Source organism: Dromaius novaehollandiae, chromosome 5, assembly GCF_036370855.1.
Source record: "Dromaius novaehollandiae isolate bDroNov1 chromosome 5, bDroNov1.hap1, whole genome shotgun sequence".
NCBI lineage: Eukaryota > Metazoa > Chordata > Aves > Casuariiformes > Dromaiidae > Dromaius > Dromaius novaehollandiae.
Genome location: NC_088102.1, coordinates 61,036,044 through 61,056,515, shown reverse-complemented (window position 1 = coordinate 61,056,515; position 20,472 = coordinate 61,036,044). Strand labels below are relative to the sequence as shown.

Below are 20,472 nucleotides of genomic sequence, written 5' to 3'. Positions count from 1 at the left end.
GACAACAAATCTGACACAGAAAAAAAATAAACGTAATGGAGTTTTCTACCAAGAGAATGATTACTGACTGCACAAAAACTTAAAATCATCCTAAAAAAAAAAAAAAGTTACCAAACTGTGGTTCCATAGAACACTAAAGTTAGAGAGATAGACAGATCCATTATATTTCAAAATCTCACTTAACAGCAGTCCACCCAAATTTGAATTTAAAGGTTCTTATTCCCTGTATTTTGTCCAACATTTCAGAAGGCTATTCAGTCTTTATATAAGTGAACAAAGAAGAGAAACACTTGAAAGGAATGACAGGACTTGTATACACAAAATCTATTGGATACCAATGACTGACATTGTGCTTGACATATCTATTATGAACTGTGTGGACAGAATACTTTGAGAAGATTCGAATATTAGTGCCATTCCAGGTTGCAGGATGGCTTTCAAAAATGGAAAAAATCAATACATCTGGCATTAATGAGCAGCAAATTTTTCTCCATGGGTAGAATAATATTGATATTTAGAGTAGTGGCTAAAAGACAGTAGGCCAGTATGTCCCCTGTGAGGGAAAACCATCTTCTGCCAAAAGTCATAGTATTTGTATTACTTCTTGTTATTCTAGAATGGAAGCCTACTAGGAGTAGTTGTTTTAGAAGGAAGTTCAATAGTATTTCTTTCTTTAATTTGCTCTAGCAGATACCAGTAATGCTCTTCCATAGTTTAACAATAGATTTGGTAAGCAAAACAGAGGCTTTCTCATTTCCTTTAATGGTGTATGCCTTGTTTAATTATAGGAAAGAAGAGAATAGTGTAAGCCTCTGCACATTCTGTATAGTTTGATAGCATAAAATGATGAAGTTAACTTCTTTCATTTGGCTAGGGATGTTCTAACAAATGTACAGTAGGGATAAAAGTTATATATGCACTCATTCAATAGACTGAGCAATCCTACTGATTAAAGAATATTATCTGAAAAACAGATAATCTCATGTTATATATTATCTGATATTCAAAGCCAGTTCATCATTTGCCTATTTTATACTTGGCTAGTAAATTATTCTTTTTTTCAGTATTTGATTACAATCAAGCAATGGTCTCTTAGAACTTCCTCACTTACCTCATGCATTCAATTAAAATTTGTATATAACAATTCTTCCATAACAAGTGTTAAATATTTAATTTGTCTGCACAGAGAACACCTGTTTGACATGGATTGCTGCTTTAAATTATCATAGGCCACTGGTATTTATGATGTAAAACTGCGCAGATGAAACTAAGAATAATTTTGGCCAAATACATGTTTGGAATTAGTTTTAATGATTAAAAAGTATTATTTGTTACTGTTTCATTTCTCTCAAAGAAAAGGCTTATACAGAAATAAGAAGCTTAGCTGCATCCTAATGGTACCTTATATAAAAATAAGGAGAGATACTTTACATAGATTATATTTATTTAATTGGCGAATGCAGTGCAAAAGAAAATATGTTCAATATCTAAAGATGTCAATGGTGCAAAGTATGCAAGGCATGTGCTGATGAATGCTTCACTTCAGCTTTCTTCCCATATTTCTTCGGTCAGAGCAAAATACTGATTAATTGTGGACTTTCGTGTTATTTTAAACATATACCTCCCCCCAAAAGGAAAATTTCACTTAAATTCTGTCAAGAAAATGTCGTTTGGATGGTAGTAAACTCAAATCAGAGGGAGTACTTGTATTTCTAAGGGTTTAGACAAACGCCTAGGAGGTACGGCCTATTCTGACTCCACCTTGGAAGAGTATGGACTAGAGACCTCTTTTGTTATAGTTACACTGCACAATGCATCCTTAGCTATAGGTTCAAATGGTATATGATGTTGCACTACAGTACATGTATAACATGCAGACATACTATTCAGATTGCAGAAGTGGGAAGCGAGAAATTCCTGAACGACGACAGATGTTAAGCAATCTCTGTTGATAACTGTCTGCTTGCACACCCCAAGATCAGAGAATCTGCAAGTCCTTTAACTATTTTTTTTAAACAATAACCAATGATATTTCTCTGAAAAATCATCATGGGGAAACCTGCAGAAAAAAAACTGCAGAATCCTCACATTCCCAAATGTTACTATTGGAAGTCATTATCTGGCCTGATTGTTTCAGGAGGTGGGGGTAGAAATACTAAGATTTTCAACATGAATTACATCTGTGACGGCAATCCTGAAAACCAGGAGCAGTCAGACCAGCGGAAAATCTGTATAAAAATGTACTTGGAGCATGCAAGTTAGGTTTAAGACACTTTACATAGAACTTAGAAATTTTTCTAAAGGCGTCCAGTTACTGGAAGATAGTGCATTCCCCAAACTTTTCAGAAAACCTGCATTTTACATTTTAAGATGCAGCAATTTTTCTACTTATATGGATCTGACAAGAATGGAATTCCAGAATGGGAGTTCACTGGAGACCATTAGTGTGCTTTCACCAGATGCTGTCTTGCTACCTCTGATGAGGTTTTACCTTCCTGGAAGGGATTTGTGCACTCGCAGTTTTCGCAGCAATATGTCAGGAATGCTGGGCATGACATCTGAGCTATTCTTTGTCTCTTCCTCTTCAGTTGGGGAGGGGAGAGGTGAAGGGCCTAAAGACATTTTCAGAGAAAAAAAAATTTCATCATTATGTCATTTGAAAAGTTATGCATTAATAATAAAGTCAGCATCTCACAGCCAAAGGGGACTTATTACCTAACTGTGTCCTTTTTGAAGTCAATGGGAATTTCACCCCAAATCTCCTGGAAGCAAAAGTGAAGCAACAACAAAATGTTCCCCATCCCCTAGTGCAGAGTGTTACTTCCTTTATTGCATATGGTGATACATCACTCATCTCTTTTTTACTGCTGAAGTAAAGATCCCTTGTCTGTCTTTTGAGCAGTGACAACAAGAGGCACCATTCCAGTTGTCATTCTTCATGCAGAAAGAATGAAGTAATACATTGTCTGACAGTCTCTAACGCACTGGAAAATAATCATTGTATTAGTATTTTTCCGGGAATCCAAACTGAACCCAAATACGTTACTGGACCATCTAACCTAACACTTTGCATTTGTGCTTTATCACTGCAGTTATATAATTTTTGGAATATTTTAGCTTAGATTTTGAAATAGATTACTGTCATTTTCTAAAGATTTAAAAGTCATCTGCCAGGAAGATTCCTGGTATAATATAGTATAATACAGATTTTGTGAACCCCTTATGACAAATCTATGGCATGTACATATTTGCACTGCATTTTCATCGAAACAGGACTTAAATGTTATAATTGTGTCTTCTATCACTTTCGTAAGGACCAAGACATGGCTCTAAGTAATTGCAGTAGCTTCTTTTAATGTGATGTTATTTAACTTATTGAATTTCATTTTGTTTAATTTCATACAAGATAATTCCCTTATCCCCTCCTTTTACAGAATTTAACGGAGGACTCTTCTATCAGAAAGTCAGGACTGGCAGTTTGAAACCCAAACTTGGAAAGATATCTTTGTAAAGCCTGCGTGTTCATTTAGCCTAACAGACAGACTCTTAGACCTGGAAAACAAATAGAATATGAAAAAGCTCAGATTCGTTAAGTGTGGGGAACATTAACATAAAAGGAAGAGAAGAAAGGCAGATTCTTTCTATCTACATTTTAGTTCTGCGGTTCCTTAATATTTAAAAATTCCAGCACTTACTTCAGCACCATCATGTATGTCCTCATAAAAAGCCTGCCTAACAACGCAATGTCTCCAACCTAATGTATCCCACTAATCTAAACTTCTGTAATTGCAATGTCGTGTTTACTAAGATGATCACAATAACTTGGCATTGATAATAAAACATGATGGAGCCCGTATATTTGATTCATAACATAGTAATAATGAAGTAGCTGGCTCTTTCCTATTATTTAAGCAAATTATTACTTGAGTTAGAAAGCACTAAGTGGCTATTATGACAATTCAAGGAAATAAGTCTCCCTAACAAATAAACAAAAGATTTGACCCCTCACTTGTTTTCCCCATTGAGGACATGGAGGTGACCTTTAACTCTCTGGTTAACATTTAAATGAGCAGTTGCCTTAAAAAGGTTTGTGACACTTACGAGACCTTGGCTGAAAAGCTGAATAAAATAATGCTTAGCATTTGATAATATTCTTCTCTCAGAAGTTTAAAATCTGCCAAAATTACACAACAGACTGGTAAAATGGCAACTGTTTTAGTTTCAAACACAGCCCACTGAAAAAATTCTGGGAAATGATATATTAGCAAAGTAATAAGAACAATACTACCATATCTAAGAATCCAAAGATAAAATCACTAAATAGAGGAAGCAGACAAGAAGTGTCTTTTAATCTTGTTTTATACAGGCTGAAGATGAGATTTTTTTTCAGAGATAATATGAACCACAATGTCTCTGCCATCTCCCTGTGTAACAGAAACTTTAAGATCTTATCAAACAGCCCCAAAGCATACAAAGCACTGCACCTCTCACGTACGTTGTATCCTTCCACTGCTGCTCCCTGCTAGGGGACTGCACAGGGCAAAGGGGATGCTCTGGGCTCATATACCAGAAGATGCACCATTCACCTTCTCAGCACTAGGGTAACCAATAGTAAAACCAAAAAACACCACCAGTTTGAGGTAGACTGCTATCACGTGTAAAGAACTTACTTCACTGAAGAAGATCTGTAATGACAGCAGCCAGCCAGGGAACTCCAAAGCTCTTACTCTGGAGGAAGGTTAGGGCAAAGTTGGAGAAAGGGGTTTAAATCTCTGCTTATCCAACTTTCAAATCCTTTAGGTCCCAGGAGATGTGACAAGTTTTGAGACGAGCCCCATAACTGATTCTATCCCTGTTCAGGCTCTTGATAGAGCAAGAAGAATTCCTTCTAAGAAACCTCTGCAGAAATGGCCTTCCTCCAAAGACAGAATGAGAATATAGCTGGACTGCTAAAATTTTTATCAATGTACTATAAATATTTAAAATATAACTCTCAAATGTAGATAACTAGAATTGGAAGTATCAACAATACAGGTACAACTTAAACCTGTATTTAAAGCGACTACATAGAAGTGGCATAATTGCTTACTTTCATACAAAACTTTTACTAAGGACTTAGGTGACTAGCTTTATTTATTAAAATAAAGGACCAAAAGAAGGCCCTTCTTCATAGTCTTGTCACTGATATTAGTTTCTTCACATTGGTTCATTTGTCACAGAGCACCATGTTGGCAAGCTTTTCTTAGTCTTCTAATGAAAAGTGATGCACTGAGTTGAAATGATAGCTCCTCAAAAGTACTCTGTACGAGCAATTCAAAAATCACAGTTCAGTAGAGTAGTGCAAGTATAGCACATCTGGGCTACAGGCTCTTCATGGACATACATGAGAGCTGTCCTATTGCATTGTGTATGTCACTTGATGTTTCTGTGATCCTTCTAAATTGCAAAGTGTAGCTCAGTCAGAAATTATGTACCTTATGGACAGCAGCTTTGTGGATGTGGGTGATCCATATTAAATAATGACTAAAATTAGATCCTCATAATTGTCCCTTCTGATCTTAAAAATATGTGAACTAGCAAAATGAACAGAATTAGAAAAAGATTTGGATCTAATCTTGGATTATTAGCTTCAGCTCCTTCCATATGAACCTTCTCCATTTCAGTCAGTGTGGCCTTAAAAACACACTCTGAACAAGTTCCGACCAAACTACTTCCAAACAAATACCCAGTTTTGGTTTAAATACTTTCAGTTGATCACTCAGCAGTTATTTAGTTTTTCCCAGTCATTAAACTGTCCTCAAGATTCTGTCTTCGCCCCTTATTTCTATTCTGCATCTTTTTTTAAATGCAGCATATTTTTCCAATCCTTCAATCATACTTATATCTCTTCTCTGGCTTTACTCTAATCTATCCGCATTTACATAGAGCTGTGGACCATAAGTGAAGATGCTGTTCCAGTTTTTGCCATACATACACTAAAATAAACATGAATAAAACATTCCAGCTCTCATTTATATTTTCAAGGATCGAATTCACCCTTGTGGCCACAGTATCTTACTGAGTTCACATCCATTCAATGCATCAGTGCTGAAACTTTTTTTTTCAGAATGTCACTAATACTCATAGTTCTCCACCTGGTAAGTATTACAGAGACTCTGTTCCAGATATACAACTTTGCATTTAGTTGTAATACCACCTACCGTATCTGCTTGGCTCAGCTCACCAAGAAACTCAGATCCACTAGATTCTATTTGTCATAATTTAGTACACCCCTCCCAATTGTCTCATTACAAGTAGTATTGTAATTGCTCAAAAATACGTTGTTTTCTTCTAATTAACTGATATGGAAAGTAAAAAACACTGTATAACAAACAAACATTCCTTCCAGCTTTTATGATACTGCACCTTTTTCCTGTTCAGCTGCTTCACTAAGTTCAGGAAGCTTAAGTCCAACTAAGTTTTGGTTTCTCATCAAAATATGCTCCTGTTAAGAAAAAGAGTAATATTCCTAAATACACTAGAACTAGGAATCTCAATTTAAGTATCCCTGCAATGTGAACACTAAATATAACATTCATTTCAGTTACTACACATGATGGAGAAATTCATATTAAATTGTAGTCAGACATTATATTGCATTTTATATATATACACACATACCTTCACACGCACACATTTACTCTTAAACATTATGTATTTAAAATTTTGTACATACTTCATTAGGCAAAACTCATGGTCATGCAAACAGAGATTGGCAACAGGCCAATTACTCACATATAAAAACTGAGTTTTAGTAAATGAAAGTGGATGAAAAAATAATTTTGGATATAGTTATAGTAATGAGCAAGTACCCCAGAAATGAGAGGGGGAAACTTCAAAAAAGGAGATACATGACACTGCCACTTTGTTGACTTTTTCAGTGGGATTTACTCACACCCAAGCTTGGTACACTGTAGCTGCAAGTTAATATTTCCCTGTTACTGTACTCTGTCACTATTCCCCACAGGCAGGAAGAACACACTCTTGAGGATTAAACTTTGTTACCTAATTTCTTTTTCTACTGCCTTCTCATTTTCTACTTTCATATTCTCAAATATATTTAAAATCCACAAGCACCTGTTTTTGCTGAAAGTAGACAATTCCTTCTAGACTTAGAGTTCAAATCTCACCTAACTTGAATTGTATCCCATGTTGTGTTTGTTTTCTAATTCTAACTACTTAGTTTGTGTTTAACAACTAGCACATTCAAAATTATATGGCTCAAATGTCTGTAAAAGCAAATTTCCAGTAGATATATACTCAGAATATATAAACAGGAGAATATGAATAACTAAGTTGTCACTTCCAAGCAATATGATGGGAATGAAATAACCTGAGCATAGAAACTGAGGTTCTTGCCTACATCTGCATTGTGTTCATCTTAAAATATTAACTACTGGAGGATTAAGAAGATATTCTTATTACGCTGTTATGGACAAAAGCTGCTACTTTTTCTTTTTTTCTTTAAAAGTCCTTTTTGCTGCACACACGCATGTTAGTTTCTTTACATCGGTGGGTTACCATTTCATACCATTCCTACTTTTTTCAATAAAATTGCTAATTCTTAGGGTTTAATTCCTAATTTTCCCTCTAACTGCTCTTGCTCTCAGCAACACCAGTTCTAAAACACTAGGCACATTGAGACATTTTCTGAGGATGTGCAGTAAGCAAAAAAACAAATCAAAACAACTTCCCATCCTCTGAGATCTTGCAAATTAGCTTTATTTCAAAGGCCAATATTCTTGAACAACAGGACTACTGCCCTTGAAAGGGAGAATGTTAGGAGGTACACAAGGCTCAAAAACAATAATCTGAACCAAGTAAATGTAATTTCTAAATCCAAAGAACATTTACAAATAATATATGATAATGCAGGGGCTTGTAACTTCTTAAACAAAAGTATAGTAGCCGTCTTCTAACTTCAGTTAAAATTTTCTTTTTATATGCAGGTCTCAGCCCACTCATACAGAAATCAATCAATTAACCAGTACAATGCGAGGGCCTCTGGATCCGAGGACAATTCTGAAAGAGCAGTAAAAGCATAGCACAGGGAAGAAAAGGAAGTGCAAGAACATAAGTGCCCCTTTTAAAGATGTTTGTTGTTACATCCTCAGGAAGGAAAGATTTTTCAGATCTCAAATTCTCTTTAGAAATCAAAATATACCATTTTATTCACTAGTATGTTTTACGAATGACATGACCGTTAATAAGCTACTTCCTGTTTATAGGTCATGTACATATCCAAAAAATAGATATATTGTGTTTTATGCTCACCTTTCTGTTACCAGAAAAGCAATCAGTCTTTGACATCAGTATTACAGTTTTTCTCTAGAGGCCAAAAACTGCATGTGCAAGAGCACAGTTGATGCATATTTGAAGAGACAGAATTTTTTGAACAGAATTACGAAATAGAGTAATTCCATGGAATTTAGCTACAGGTTACCAATTACCAAAATTGCAAAGGGAAAAATATGATACAATACTATGTTGATCTTGCTAAAGCTGTTTCCCATTACATTAACATACATTTCTCATAAAGATAAAAATGATATGCAAGTTGAAAGTAGTAAGATATAAAAGCATGTTTAAAACGGGATACAACTGATGACTAGGACTCACCTCTCTGAGCTTTGTCAATTTCTGCATTCGCACTGGTTGAACTTGGATTTGGAGGTCTTTGAATGCTGATGCTTTTAACTGATTGCTGGATTTATTGGCAACGGCAAAGCTTTTATCTTCCTCAGATGGTAATTTAAAAGGTGTTTTATCTTTCTGTCCAGGCTCCAAGCTATCCCACGACACAGCTCGTAGCAAAGGAGGACGGAGCCCACACACTTTAAATTCTGGTTTACACATAACTTTATGGTCCCTAGTTTCTGGAATAGGAATTTTTAGCTTTTGGTCTATATTTCCTATTCCTGGTCCCGGTAAGTAGGTTCTTAAAGGAACATCATTTTCTTTTGCTTTCTTGAGCAATGGTTTTCCAAGTTCACTTTCACATACATTCGTGCAAGTGTTAAGACACATTCTGCCACCATCACTACCTGCAGTGGAGGATTTAGGTAAAGCATCCATATGCTGACATGGATCAAAGTTTTCTTTTTGCTCAGAAAGTTTCTCTTTGGAGTTTTCAAAACCAGCAGAACGAGGAACCAACCTTCCCTGAGAAATCTTTCTTTGATCATTTAGCCTTCGATCAATTAATCCTTTTGCAACATTCTGAAAGCAAAGTGATACATATAAAACAGAGAAACAAGTGTTCATTTCTCTTTTTCCCTGTCCCAAAGATAGATTTTCATTTTAAAGAGACATTTTCCTTTTCAGTGTCATTCGCTTTTAAACTATGTGCTGTTGACAACAGAAATGATATTGAAATGGTACTTGAAAGAATTGGGAACCTCTTCTTTGTATCTTTGAAATCACCTCCTCCCACTCCAGAATCCATTAGAGTAATCTCACATAGCCAAGTTACTCATCCTCTCAATCTAAGCTTTGCCTGAGTACACAACTTTAATCCTGTATCTTTTAAGCATTGTAACTTTCCGGATTTCTTCCTTTGATTGAGTATATGTTTTCTATTAGCCCCTCACTTCCCAGTGGAAAAAATTATGGACTTGCACACATATTGTAATTTTCCCTCCATGTCCCTCATGTCTCTGTGTCCCTTTGTATTTGCCTTTCTACTTGTATTTTCAATGCTACATAATTGAATACTACTGAAGAGAGTCACTAATATATACTTCAATATTCTGATCAATCCATACCCTATCTTTAATGCTCTCACATGTTTGAAGGAGTTATCCCAATTAAATTACAATTTATTTTCTACTCTTCTATTGTTCCTTGGGATAAATAATTTGCATTTCTTTATTGGGTGCACAGGACTCTGACAGCTTTAACAGCCCAAGTGCTAGAGGTCAGAGATAAGGCTTTTACTTACAGACTTCAGGGCTGAGGAAGGAAGGTGGTGGCATTTTTCTCTTCCTATTCTCACTGTGATACAGTAAGATGCAGAGACGACTGAGGCAGATGCATTGAATAGATGCATGCAAATAGTGCAAAATCTTACTGTGTGCATTACCATGGGTTATAATTCAGCTGCAGTCTCCATAGCAGAACTGGCAAAGGAACATGTGCCCAACCTTGGCTACTTTGGTACAGAGTCGGTATTTCGGCTAATGGCACCTCTGTCAGCAGTTTAAGGCAACAGACAAACATTAGATCTATCTGTGGGCTCTGCCCTAAATATGTTGCTACTCCTCTCCTTTGCAGTTACTGCTCCCAAATTCTGCTGCTAGACTGGGGGGGGTTAAGTCTTGCCTAATATACTCATGGCAAAATCTCTTTAAAAGGCCATCTGAGCTACTGTCTGATGTTGCCTAAAGCAAATTAGAAAGCATCCACATAAACCGCTCCACTAGTATGTGTGTGGGGCAGTAACACCCCATTGGCAGTGCAGAACACTGTTGCTGATGGGCAGATAGGTACAGCAACCTCTTCCACTGAACCAGACGGGTCTGGAAGGGGATGACTGCCTAAGACAGCAGAATGCAAAGTGTCTATAGTAGATATTTTTACTTTACTTCTGAAGTTATTTCATGTATTGATCATCATTAAGACAGGACAGGAATAGGAATAAAAATCTGTGCATGATAGGATGCAAAAGCTGGCTGTAACCCTTTTTTCTCCCTTACCTTTGCAGGTGCTTCATGACTTCTTAGTTCACTATTGTTTATCTTCTCACTTAGTGAACAACCCTTTAACCTTTTTAGTCACAGTGACTATTTGTGCTAAGCAAAACAGGCAGATTTTGTGCAATGCTTAAATTAAAATGCTTACCTCTGTAGCTCGCCTGTCATCTTCTTTCACAATTCTGTTATTCTAGTAAGAAAGGGGGGGGGGGTGTTGTATTTGTCTTACAAGATTTTCTTCCACATCTATGCTGCAAATCTTACATAAAGATATTAATGAATGAATTCTGAATCTCTTAATATTTTTTACATTGCTTGTGACAGTTATTTGTGAAGAACTGTCAGGATTTTTTTTCCCATAGACTAGCATTATATTGGATCTTTCCCATTTTCTATACTTGACAGTACTCTATGATTCCTCAGGGCACATTACCTCATTTGGATTTTAGTCTTCAGATTTAACATTTATTCGTCTCTCACTTTGCAGAAAAAACATGTCAGTAATCCTATTTTGGTTCGCAAAATGATAATGAAAACATCATGCTTTCCTCAGGAATGAATAGGACAGTGTAGTGTAATATGGTACTGTGATGATCAGGATACTGTGCAGAGTACTCAGCTCTTTCTTACCTGCCCTGGCAACACTGACTCAACACTAGTGGTTGTAAATACATCAGACCCTAGAAAGACAGATACATGATTAGGGCATATCCTGATCTTTTTGCTAAAAATTTTACTACAGCAATAGCAAATACATGCATGCAAACCTACATATACTATATGAAGGTCAAAATTTAAATGCACAATATATTATTTATACAGGAAAAAAAATCTCAAATATAAACTGTTGAAGCTTCAGTTATTGAAAAAGACAAAAAATATAAAACATGCAACCTAGCAGCATCATAGGAATAAAAATATAATATTTAAAAATATATAAAATATATAATGTTGGCATTCATGAACTTTGTCATATTCAAGAGTAGACACTTGTGAATTTATAGGTTCTGACTTCTTCTCAAGAGATATTAAAAATGCATTTTTGGTGAGTTTTAAAAAGTCTCAGTTTGAGCCTGCATATTTTACCTGATGGAACTGGAAGAGTGAGAGAGTTGCTCCGAGATGTTACTGGTGAAACTTTAGGACTAAGCGTAGGGGAAACTGCTTCATTAAAACAAAGACAAAACAAAAAAAGGTAATTTCATTTGCTAGGCTTGTGGTTTCTGAATTTTTAAAATTCAGCTAAAACATTAATCTCAAAGTCATGTATTTGTCCACAGCCTGATAAGCCATTTTAATTGCCAAGTTGTTCATGAGGAACTTAGAATAGGTTTTAAAATCTCATATATCTGGCATAAACTAACACAACTCTGTTGATACACAGAACTCTTATTCCCCTCAGTTTGCTGAGGCTGTATGCACTGCCCCTCCAAAGAAGAGGAGCAGACACAAAAGAGTGATTCACAATGTACTTAGGAAAAAAAGAAAAATTTAATTTAAAAATGCATAAAGGCTTTTTTCTCTCCAGAAAGCTTCAAACAAATTTTAAGACAGAATTTTGTTTTGAAGTGGCATTTCAAAACTAAATGAAAGCCTTATTTTAAGATAAAATGTCATTTTGTCCTAGTTCTCAAACACTTTATGAGAGGAGGAAAATTAGTAATTTCATTTGGCACTGTAGAACAAAACAACTTATTCAGTTTTCTAAAGTAGGTCTAGCCTGACTATATTCAGAATAAAAATCTGTAATTATGTCCACTGGGGGGCAGGGGGAGAAGGGGGGTGTTTTGGCAGTATCAACATTTTGCCATTAACCTTTCCTTTTGTTGTGTATAAAATATACTTTAGGTAGAAAATCATCATAAATAGAAATTTTTGACCAGTTTTTTAGAAGCTGATAGAAATAAATACTTCATGCGTTCTTGTTGTAGTGTGTCATCCAGGCACCTGAAAACCTTACAGTCTTTTCCCATTACATCAGCATACAGATTGGTCATTTCTGGTTTACACTGAACTGGGAAGAGAGTCAGAGTGATTCGGACTTTCAAATTAACAAAAACGTATGCATACATTACACTGAACACGTGTTTGTGCATTTGCAGATCTTTGAAGTAGAATATAAAATCCCGTTTTCAGAATCTGCACCTACCTGGGGGTGACTCGGGAAGGCTGCTTCTTGACTTTCTGCCTCTGCGCATTAGAAACCTCTCACTCACTTTCTTTGCTTCTTCTAGTAATTCAAGATTCTTCTTTTTGTCTTCCTCAGATATTTTGACATCTGGCAGCTGATCATTTACCAGATCAATCACATGACCAGTGTTGTCTGGGTAGCAAAACATCAGAATTAGAGCTGTACATCACATATGCAGATAGGTGTGGCATTTCAGAGTAATAACAAGTACAAAACATATCTATAAATTCAGCTTTGAGCTTGCATTAATTAAATATTCATGCATACTTTTTAACGTTATCTTCTCGAGTTTAGAGTAGGTCCTCAAGACACAGGTAACCAACTGAGATTGTCAGTTGGATTAAAGATGCTCTCATATATGAAATTGGCTTTTCCTGATGTATCCCCATAATTCGATTTTGCTAATTTACCACAGTGAAAGCATCTCAGCTAGAATCTCGGACTCCATTTCTCATGAATTTTTTATGTCCAGTTTTTCAAGGTTGAAGTCTCACCAACTCACCTGGCAAAGATTTATGCAAACTAATATTAACATCCATCAAATCATCTATAGGGTAAGGTGCAGGGTTTGAAGTACAGAGACTTTATTCTATACAATTAGAAGGGCTTTTTCCACCAATGCAGAAACAACTGGCAAAGTTACAGGCAGTGGAAGCTGAATAGCCAAAGCCTGAGAATTATTAGGCTGCTTCAAAACACAGGGTTATCAATCTCTACCATTTTGTGGACCTGTAAGAATTTTCCACTGGAATTGCAAATCCCATTGCTAAAGAAAAAAAAAAAGTGTTGGAGATTGCTAAAAAAGCAAAAGTGCAGTTCCTTTTCCTCAGATCCACTTATGCTGGTATGTTAGATGTAATCCAGGAATATCCATGGACCACAAACTGAAAGTCACTGCCCATGCCGAGACCTTTGGATTATAGTGCTTTGTTTCCCAGACAATTTTTAATTAGTTGGAGAAAGGATCCACTAATCCTTGGCTTCCAAACTGACTGAAAACACTGAAAACTTCAAGCACCAAATTCTACAATTCTCTAGGCTACCACAAAGCAAAGAATACAGTCTGTTGTCAGAAAGGCCCTTTTTATGCTCTTGGCTTTATCAAGCTGGTCTTGAAAACCTCTAAGGATGGGGACTGCACAAGCTAGCTGAGCAGCCTGTTCCAATGCTTGACTCTTCTTATGGTGAAAAAGTTCTTCCCCACATCCAGTTGGAACTTTTCTTGTTTAAAGTTATGTCCATTGTTGCTTGTCCTCTCGCCATGCATCTGAGTAAAGAGCCTGGCTTGTTCTTCTTGATAACCTCCTCATAGATACTGAAAGGCTGTATTAGCCTGTATTATTCCTCCTAAAGACATCTCTTCGCCAGGCTAACCAAATCCATTGCTTCAGCCTTTCCTCACAGGCAAGTGCTTCAGCTCCCTAGCCATCTTTGTGGCCCTCCGCTGGATTTACTCCAGCTTATCAACACCTTTCCTGGATTGCGGTGGATCCACAACTGGATGCAGTTTTCCAGATTTAGTCTATCGAGTGCTGAGTAATGGGGGAATAATCACTTCCCTCGATACACTGGCTACACTTCTGCTAACACAGCCCACGGTGTTGTTAGTCTTCCTTGTTGCCAGGGCACACTGCTGTTGCATATTCAACTTGCTGTCTTACCAGGACCTCCAAGTCCTTTTCAGCAGAGCAGCTCCCTAGCCAGTCACCCCTCAACCTGTACCACTGCAAGGGATTATTCCTTCCCAGACACAGAACTTTGGATTTGTTCTTGCTGAATTTCTTAAGGTTCCTGTTGGCTCATTCCTCCAGCCTGTCTAGGTGTCTCAAAATTGCAGCTCTGCCCTCTAGTGTATTCATTAGTCCCCCCCAGTTTGTTTTCATCCGCAAACTTTATGAGAGTGCGCTCTATCCTCCTCTACGTCATTGATAAAGATGTGAAGCAGGACTCTTTTTCGAGCAGGTTCCAAGAAACACAGCCAAAGCCCAGCCACAGCAGCAGGAATAAAAGGCAGACTTAAAGCAAAGCTTTGTCTTTGACAGAATGACATCTGAGTTTGTTTCCTCCAAAGAAACCCCACTTTTTACTGGCCTCCGAGTATCACCAATGAGTCACAACCCGAAAAAACACACTTGAATCACCAATTTAAAAGACTGAACACAAAACTGGAGCTAATGCACGTGAGAAGTCACAATCCTTTGAAGCCTCATAACAATCTTTCAGTGTGCTGTCTCCCAGCTGCTTTTTACAGGCAAACCAATGCAACTGAGTACACAGCTATTAAAGTGCCAGAATTACAAACTATTAAAGGTTATTTTTGACTGTTATTGACATAAATAGTTAGCACCTTCTATCCACAGGGCTGAGAAGCTAACTCTAGTACAAAGGAAATGCTACTTGTATATTGTTCTTCATTACCTTATTAAGAAAAAGGAAATATTAAGGCTGTTCTGCTAACAATTTAAAAAACTTCAGCTTTCTAGTTATGTGAAACTAGTCTAGGATTCCAGTTCTATAAAATTATTACTGTATTTTTGTTATGTCACATGTCTAATTAATTCCAGCAAACTAACCCTCTTAAATCCACAAGAAGGGAAATGGAACATATACTAACACAGTTCTGCTTGCCAGTGTTCTACGCTCTCTGTTTTGCCACTGGAAAGAAAAAAAATAAGGTGCATACACTGGTAATAGCAGAGAGTGTTTCAGCTACTTCAGAGGTACCAATGAATTTCTGCCTCCATGCAAGAGCTCTTATACAAGAGAAAGTAGAAACATACGTAAAATTTAGGGGAGGTGGTGTAGCTGTTTTCCAACCTTATAGAAAAACAATCTGCTATTATCAGCAGATCAGTGCTTCTTATAAGAAATATTTGCTAAGACTACCAGGAACTCCAAGCTATTGGAAAAATCAAAACTGCCCCATGAACTCCCAGGCCTATGTTCATTGTATTGATCAACTCCGCACATCTGAGTTTCTTAATGAAAACAAGTAAACAGACCTTATTAATCAGAGTCCTTAAAAAAAATCTTAATTAATAAGTGCAATCTAAGTTGATGAAAGAAATTTTATTCAGAATACTTTGAGTATCAGAGAGGTAGCACAATTAAGGGCTCTAACATCATTTGCTTTCACTTCTCATGACATTTACTGGTGCTTTATTAAAAAAGAAATAATACTGATGCATTTTTTTTTTGAGATGCCTACGAATCAGGCACCTTGGGCTATAGTAAAAGGGTGCTTCCCTTTAAAAGCCAAACCTCTATGGAAACTAGAATATTCACCTGATAAGCTTGGTGTTAAGTCTGTCACAAAACCAGTATTTTTTTAAGGTATGCACAAACATAGGTAAACACAGAATATATGGACACAAGTCCATGATTTTACAGAAGACTATTCATGCACAGCATAAAGCAGTGATAACTGGCTCAATTTAAGTTGATGGCTTGTAACTTGTAAAGATAAAGCTAAGCTTTACAAGCAGAAAGAAATTCTTTACTTTGTTTCAGAGAGATTTAAACAGAGACTAGGTTAAAAAAAAAAAAAAAAAAAAAGGAAGAATCTATTTCGTACTGTTTTCCTCTCACCCTGTATGCCATATTTTCTGGCTTCTGTACAGATCTCTCAGACTGAGACTAATACCCATCTCATCATTGTTTATGTATCTAAAAAGCTCAGGTTCTGCCACTTTAATATGCTTAAACATTTAAGCGTGGAGACCTATAAGTATGCAACATTCCTACTCATATGTAAGTCAATAAAAAAAAATCATAAAATAAGAGCTTAAAGGAATAGACTTGTCACTAGGCAATACTTCTATTCTCCCCTTTAACAATGGCACATTGAGATCTTGAGAACTGTTTTTGATGCATTGTTTTGTATACAATATATCCATAGACCACTTTAACTGTAACTGGCATAATGATTTAAGTTCAATACTGCAAAAGTTCAGGATTTTTTTTCCATAAATTGTGATTCATATCCAGTTTTGATTCCTTCTACACATTATACACATGATTTTGGAAAACTCCATATGGATTTAAAAAATATCAAATTGCCTAAGTACATTCATAGATGTTTTCAAATTAAAATGTACATTCTCACTATTTTTAAATAATCTGTAGAAATTTAAAACAAAGTAGAACACTGGTTATTAAAATATTTGTATATTTCAGCAATATAACATATTCCCCTATCAATAGCATTCTTTGCTGTTGCTTTATTCTAGTTTTCTGAGATTTTTTGTTCATTTTTCCCTTTCAATAGGAGCTCTCATATGCTTATTCCTCCATCCCTCACATGCAATAGTATAAACATACAGTCTCCTCTTCAACTTGTGCTTCACAGGAAATACGTAAATGGAGACAAGTAACAATCCAGATGCAAACATACCAAGACTGAGAACTGATGAGAGCTTTGCCACTGACTTCAACAGGATGAGAGCATTTGTCACAGTTTGCAGTACTCACAAATCTGCATCCACATCATTAGTCTCCTTGAATAAAAATTTGCTCTATTGGTAGCTACAGGAAAACTAATAGAACTAGTTATGTAGTAAGAGACTCATTAGAAAAGTGAAGAAATGAAGACAATCTTCCTTTGGATAGTTTGTTTTCATTAAAGGTTGAATCTGATAATATGATAGCCAAACTCAGTGATTTGAGACTTAAGCACCTGTTACGCTCTCCATTAAAAAAATTCCAATTGCTCTCAAAAAACAGTATTACTAAACAGTATTTTGCATACAACAAGAATTTTAAGGTGATATAACTTACTTTATTCTAAAAAACATTAAGCTAAAAACTTAAGCTAACAACTTTATGAAATTAACAATACCTGCTATCCTGCATCTGTATCTACTTGCATGCAATCCACTTACGATCGTAAACTCACGATCACAATTCATCAGGCTAGCAGTATTTCCTGCGCATGCATTACAGACAGTATGTACAGGACAGAATCTGGTGTCAGTGTAATCAGACCCTATATTCAGATCTTTACTGTGTGTCACATTTTTTCCAAGAAGACATTCCAGTTCAAATGAATAATCACTTCTTACCAACAGAAGTCAATGAACTCGTTGGATTCCTAGTGGTACGGTTAGAATGTCGCCGATGAGGACTACGAGGCCTAGAGAAAAAAAAAATGGACAAAAATTATGGGGGTATGCCACAAAAAAGAAAATGAAAGCAACGCATTTAATATGAAAAGAGAAAGCACTTGTCCTTGATCAAAAAGAAATGAACTTTCAAAAATTTGTTGGGATGTTTTTGGAAAGTGTAATATAAAAACTAAAATAACCAAAATAAAAAAGCAAATTACTTTTTTGATTAGTATTTTATAATTTTGTAACTACTTAGGCAAGAATTCCCCTCTCCTATGATGTGAACTTCTCATACATAAACTATGTATCTTTCATTAAAATATGATCCAGTTAAAACTAATTCTCATTTGCTGGGGACTGGATTGCGCCAATATAAATATTTGTTTTGGTGCAATTCCTCTCATCTTTAAACAACTGAGAAAACAAGAAAGTAGCAAATTGCAGAAGTTGCTCTCACATGTAAGAAGTTTTGAATTTTGCTGAAAACTTCATATACTGCGAGCTTTCAATTTCTGAGTAAAACTACCTTTTTTAGTTCTTTATCATAACTTAAAATTCATGTAAACATGATACACTATAAAAAATAGTCTTTAGTCTACCTAAAGTGTTAGTGCTTCCTAAACTAAGTTTTATGATTGAAATAATTCCTTAGTCTACTGCACGGACACTCATTTTTCTGACAGAGATTGCTGTCAATAGCAACATGGGAACTTTCTAGATTCAAAACCAGGTGAAAGTCTCAAATTGGTGCCGAAAATTAAATGCTGATCTAATAAATAATGCTGCTTCTAAAGGGTTGTGTTTTAATTTTGACTTTTAAACACTCTTGAAGTTTAGAGAAGTACATTTCAAAATAAAATGCAAACTATAGTATGGATTTTGATTAATACTTTCTGGTTAGTCTTTCCCGTGTTTTAAGTCTAATGGCAGGTCTATAAATTAAAAATCCTAGATGAAAAAATATGCTTTATCAGAAGACTGATAGGATAAGGAAATAACCTTAATTCAACTGAAAATGCAAGCATTCAAATTCAAGCAATTATTACTTCCATTCAACAGTTTTCTTTCACATATGCTTAATCTTAAGTAGGTATTCTTGCCTTATCTGCCTGAATGGACCCAAACTTCTGCTTGGAAAGTGACTGCACTAAAGTATATAAGGGTTACATACTTGGTTCTTCCAACTCTCTAACTTAGAAACACTACTTACTTACATTTTCAACTGATAACTATTTTATTTGACAAGATCCAGGAATGCTGTCCTATCCGAGTTTCCAAGCGCTACAGAAGTGTATTTTGCAACTTCACTGAAACAGTAAAACTAAACAAATTTAACATGGAAATTAGATCCAATTGCTAGCACTTGTTCAGCAGTCATAGTAGATACAAGGAGGAAGGAAAAGAGGAGATCAGCAAAAGAAGCCTAAACTTGTCACATTTTTTTTTTAATAGAAAAAAGCATAGTTATTCAATTTCCAGTGCTTTCAACTCAGCACTTCTTTTAAAGTGAGCATATCTGAATTGGCTTTAGAAGAAAATTTTAAAGATGCTGGCTAATAATATAATGATGTTCTAATACCTGAGAATATTGTCCTATGAAACCAAAAAAAATTAGCCAGCAATACTGAATGACCTAAAATTTTTGTAGGTAAAGAAACCATACTCAATAACAATAGCTTCACCAGTAGCAGCTTAAGTTATTTAGATAGTATGTGTTTTAAGTCAACACCAAGATAACATGTACAAGACCAGAAAGTAGTTTTACTCTGGAAGTTATAATATAATAACTTCTTTTGACAAGGTTAGTATAAGAAGAATTTTTAGCAGTTCCTAAAACTATAAAATACAAAGCATAAAAAAAAATACTTGCAAAAGCCATTAGTAAAACTTGCAATGTATTTTTAATACATTTATAATACATTAATACAATAATATTCCTCCTTTGGAAATTTACTTGCCTCACAAATAAGCCTTACTATACAAACTGTCATATGCAGCAAGTGCATCTTTTTGCAAAAAACACACTTCCTTTCTTAGTTAAAAAACACTTTAGTAATTTAAGCATCATGCAGACAGACTGTTTTTAAGAAGAGAGTAGTTTACTACTGTACTTTCTTTGCAATAGACAAAATGATAACAGACTGCAAAAACTATTGCTACAATAGGTATATTTTTCAGCATGATGCTGAGAATATTGTAATAAGAATAAGATAGGCTAGTTCTTTAATTCAAGAAGGGAATGCAATACACAGTCTTTGTACATATTATATGCCCATTTGTGAGAGTCAGCACTGATGGGTGAGTATACATTGAAGAATCTCTCTCTCTAGTATTAAAAAAAAAAAAAAAGAAAGAAAAAGAGGTACTATTTATCTTACAGGCACTAATTTTAACTCTACACCAGCCAAAGTTCTTATTGTTTCAGTGGAAATATTTACATGATTAA

The 20,472-nt window shown here is 35.6% G+C and overlaps 1 protein-coding gene across 17 annotated transcripts in view; it reads right to left on the bottom strand.

Moving 5' to 3' along the window:
- The window catches only part of IRAG1 (inositol 1,4,5-triphosphate receptor associated 1), a 79,486-nt gene that overhangs the window by 19,116 nt on the left and 39,898 nt on the right, over positions 1-20,472 (bottom strand). For 15 of the 17 annotated variants that reach the window (XM_064513000.1, XM_064512997.1, XM_064512998.1 and 12 more), the window contains 8 exons: positions 17,982-18,052; positions 12,880-13,053; positions 11,817-11,894; positions 11,361-11,410; positions 10,879-10,920; positions 8,659-9,258; positions 6,406-6,484; positions 2,492-2,612 (listed from right to left, as the gene is read on the bottom strand). In XM_064513000.1, the coding sequence (XP_064369070.1) occupies positions 2,492-2,612; positions 6,406-6,484; positions 8,659-9,258; positions 10,879-10,920; positions 11,361-11,410; positions 11,817-11,894; positions 12,880-13,053; positions 17,982-18,052 (1,215 nt within the window). The remainder of the gene's footprint in view (positions 1-2,491; positions 2,613-6,405; positions 6,485-8,658; positions 9,259-10,878; positions 10,921-11,360; positions 11,411-11,816; positions 11,895-12,879; positions 13,054-17,981; positions 18,053-20,472) is intronic. The other 2 variants (XM_064512999.1, XM_064513001.1) reach the window with 2 other exon arrangements.